The sequence below is a fragment of the Salvia splendens genome, chromosome 7 (assembly GCF_004379255.2).
Source record: "Salvia splendens isolate huo1 chromosome 7, SspV2, whole genome shotgun sequence".
Taxonomy (NCBI): Eukaryota; Viridiplantae; Streptophyta; class Magnoliopsida; order Lamiales; family Lamiaceae; genus Salvia; species Salvia splendens.
In genome coordinates, this window is record NC_056038.1 from 30,350,977 (window position 1) to 30,354,889 (window position 3,913).

The 3,913-nt window shown below is 43.9% G+C and overlaps 1 protein-coding gene across 1 annotated transcript; it reads left to right on the forward strand.

Moving 5' to 3' along the window:
• Positions 1 to 2,231: 2,231 nt before the first annotated feature.
• Positions 2,232 to 3,454, forward strand: LOC121740914. The gene has a single exon (XM_042133574.1). It carries the CDS (start codon positions 2,417 to 2,419, stop codon positions 3,188 to 3,190), a length of 774 nt encoding a protein of 257 aa, XP_041989508.1. The 5' UTR covers positions 2,232 to 2,416; the 3' UTR covers positions 3,191 to 3,454.
• Positions 3,455 to 3,913: the final 459 nt, after the last annotated feature.

Genomic DNA, 3,913 nt, shown 5'->3' on the forward strand with positions numbered 1-3,913 from the left:
TCCGCTTTCTGAAAGAACCTCCTGTGGAAAGCATCCATTAGATCTCGGTAAGATCTAATGCTGCCTTGGGGGAGGCTATCGAACCACCTTCTCGCGTTCCCGATAAGAAGCTCGGGGAACAGCTTGCACATATGGACCTCATTGAGACCCTGGTTCGCCATATTATACTGATAGCGTCCCAAGAAGTCATGAGGATCCACTAGCCCGTCATAAGTCATTGACGGTGTCCGGTAGTTCCGCGGCAAAGGAGTTCGGGTGATATCGTCCGAGAACGGAGTCTTTAATGCTCCGTACATGGCGAACCCGATATTTCTTCGGTACGGAGGAGACGGAGTTCTCCTGTGGTTCCGGTACCGAGGAGGAACAGGAACATGTCGGGGTTGAGGATTCTTTCTCCTGGAAGACACGTCACTACTGCGGTAGTGACTTTCATGTCTGGATGAGGAGGGAGAATCCGCCGTTGTCTTCTCCGGCTGTTGGCTCTTCTGCAGGAAGGTTAAGAACTCCTCCTGCTTCTCGGCCAAGAACAGCTTGACAGCTTCGTTTAAATTGGGCTGCTGGGAAGACTCGGTGCGATGACTCCTGGAATGGCTTGTTCCTTCTTCGTGAGAACCGGAGGTAGATGTCTCCCGAGGCCGTTTTTCAGACCTGCGAGCTGGACTAGCTTCCTCACGGTTATCACGAACGGTATTATGGGTGTTACGTGATCTGGTATGCATTTTTTTGGGGTGGAAAAAGGGTCAAAAATTCGCTTTATCACAAATTTGGTTCTCTGTTTCCCACAGACGGCGCCAGTGATGAATCCGCGAATTTTTGGTGGTGAAGAATGCTGGTAGAGAATAAAGATCACGACACAATAAATTTACGTGGTTCGATTTACTGAGGTAAATCTACGTCCACGGGAAGAAATGAGGGCAGAGTTGTATTGCTTGATCTGTTTTCTTACAGCTTACAATACAGACTTGCTATTTTGTATTTGATCTCTAGAAAGCGAGAGAGTCTAACCCTATCTATCTGATCTAGGTTCTATTTATACATTGAACCAAGATCGTGGCATGCAGCCATTTACTAGGTAGTGGATGTCGTGGAGATCGTGGCGATCTTGCATGGGTCCACTATCCTGCATGAGTTAATGACTGCTTGACACCACTAAATAGATCGTGGGTGTAGTGGAGGTCGTGGAGGTTCTGCATGAGTCCACTATCTCCCAGTTCGGTCGAATACTGAGACCGAACTGCTGAACTATTGCCGAGCAGCTTTTGCCGATCTGAGAGTAGAGCTTGAATGGTCGGCTTTTACCGAGCTGTAGGCTGGGGCCGAACTCTTTGGTAATGCCGAACTGATTGGTCGGCTTGTACCGAGCTGTAGGCTGGGGCCGAACTCTTTGGTAATGCCGAACTGATACTCTTCCTTGGGCTTTGGGCTGATGGGCCGTCACTGCTATTGGGCTTGTTTAGTCCGTACTCCATCATAAGTGTAATATATCAGTGTTATTTAATCAAACAATGTTATATGTTTTATGAATAAAGTACTACTGCTATGTTTGAGTCGCTGTATCATGTTTTTCGTATGAGTTCGTTGTATCACTTATGATCTTACTCTATTTTTCTTGTATAAAGAAAATGATGTAGTATAACTGTTGAAAATAGATAATTTGAGAGTTTCAAGATTGTGGGAAAGAGAATCTTTAGGGTCTCAAGGAATAAATCATTATTATGGTAGAGTCTCAAGTTTAAAAGTCCTTAAACACATTTACTTCTCTAGTCCTATAAATAGGCATGTACTATGTATCAACAAGAATAATACAAATAATTCACAATGTAGTCCTCAAGAGTTATTGAGTTTTATTTTCCGCATTTTACTTTAAAACAATTCATATATTAGGTTTTATTTGCTATACTATTTTTCACGGCAGTGGACTGAACGTGAACTAATTTGCGGTGCATCTAATATTTTTCAATTTGTGTGCTGGGATTTTTATCATGTCTCAACCTTAACTAGTGAGACTAGAAATATGTGATATAAAACAGATTTATAGCTCTGTAGATATAATAATACAACAAATAGTATGAGTTTGAATTTGTTTTGTAATTTCAGAGTCGAAACAGTGATGCATCCAACAAGAAGCCCATAACACAGACGGCAGGGCAGGCCCAGCCCATCATTCTCACTCTGGACAAATTTTGACCGCTGCCTTATCCTAATCTTGCTCAGAATCAGAAAACAGAATATGTAATGAAGCTATGATCTCTTGCACTTATTGCCCTCCATTTTCTCTACTCAACAACACCTCCATCAGCTCATCTTTTTTTTCCCTTGCTAGAAAACTCGGTTCCTCTTCGATCGTATTTTTCTAGTAAAGTAACTGCAAACTCGCAAACTACATTGTAGAGATCAGATTAGATCTGGTGGTGGAATGGACGAGCATTTGAAGAATCTGTTCGGCAGAATCAGAGAACAGTTCGGGTCGGGTCCGGGGCTGGGTCCGGGATCCGGAACATGCCTCATGAAAATCGACGGAGTGGGCCCTCCATTCATCAAGTCGCTCTACAAAGCCGCTGCATCTCTATACCGCACCGATCCGTGGCGGCGGTTGCGGCCGGGGCACCTCTTCGGCGTTAAGGTTGGGAAGGACCGCGAATGGTACGGCCGGAGACAGCCGTTTCCCTGCATCCAATTCATCGGCGGAGACGGCGGCGATTTGGGGATTCACATGTTCCGGTCGCCGGAGGATGCTCGGAAGTCGACTGGAGGCCGGGAGACGATCAGAGTTGGCAATGTGGAGCTGTTCCGGGTGACGTACGAGGTGGAGTCGCTGATGTTTGCGTCGAACAAGCGGATGATCAAGTGCTTGGGGCTGGAGAGCTCCGGCGAGGATCGGTTTCCGGTGTTCGATGTGGTGCGTTGCAGGCCTTCCGGGGAGCTGGAGTTTAGGAATCCGACGTTTGAGGAGCTGAGGTTTTGCTATGGCGTTTTGATGGCGGCTGCGCTGGTGCATCCCCTGCTGGAGGGAGATGGTGGTGGGGCTCCCATCTATGCTAGATTGGCGGCGTTTCAGCCATTAATTGAGACGGTGGACGTTCAGTGGCCGGCGGAATTCAGCAAAGGGACTGATCTTGTTTCTGTTACCATCTCTCACCCACCCAATCATGGATACCAGGAAAAGATTACCGAGCATTCACAAGGATGACAGTTTTTAGTTGAATAGAGTAAAAGGTTGGTTGTGATTTTATTTCACTTAGTTTTGTAGTAGTTTAAGTTAAGCTAACTCATGATGTTCGTGTCGGGAAAAGATGAGATTTAGTTTACTTGCATCTCTACAAATGGTGTGAGTGTTGTTGAAGGTTGACGTAGAGAGGGAATTGAAAAAGAGCTTAGTCGCATTCGAGGTTTTGCTGATTCAGATGAGTAACACTCTGTACGCTTAGTCGCTTATGACATTTGTCTTTTCTCATGCATTTCTAGATTTCAGTTAGGCGAGTACTCCTTGCATTTGGACATCCCAGTCTTTTTTATAAACCTGCCTGTTGATTGATGTTTCGGAACAATTGACCACGGACCAAACAAGGGTCGAGCTGGTTGCTAATCAAGAGATTAAGGCCATCCACACGTCTCTGTCTCAATACCGTCTCATCCTTTCACTATTCATAAAATCCACTGCATTTTTTAGCCTATCTCTTAACTAAGAGAAGCACATGCATCTCTCCATCTCTTAACCATCTCATTCTTTAACTATTCATTCAATTTCATTTTTTATTTTTATTTCCAACAAATTCAATTAATAAAAACACACTTCATTAAATAAAAGAAAATTACAATTTAAAATCCTAAAAAAATAAAAAAAACACATAATTAAAATATTTTAAAAAAATTTAAAAGAGATAATTTAAAATACTAGAAAAGATGGTGTTTG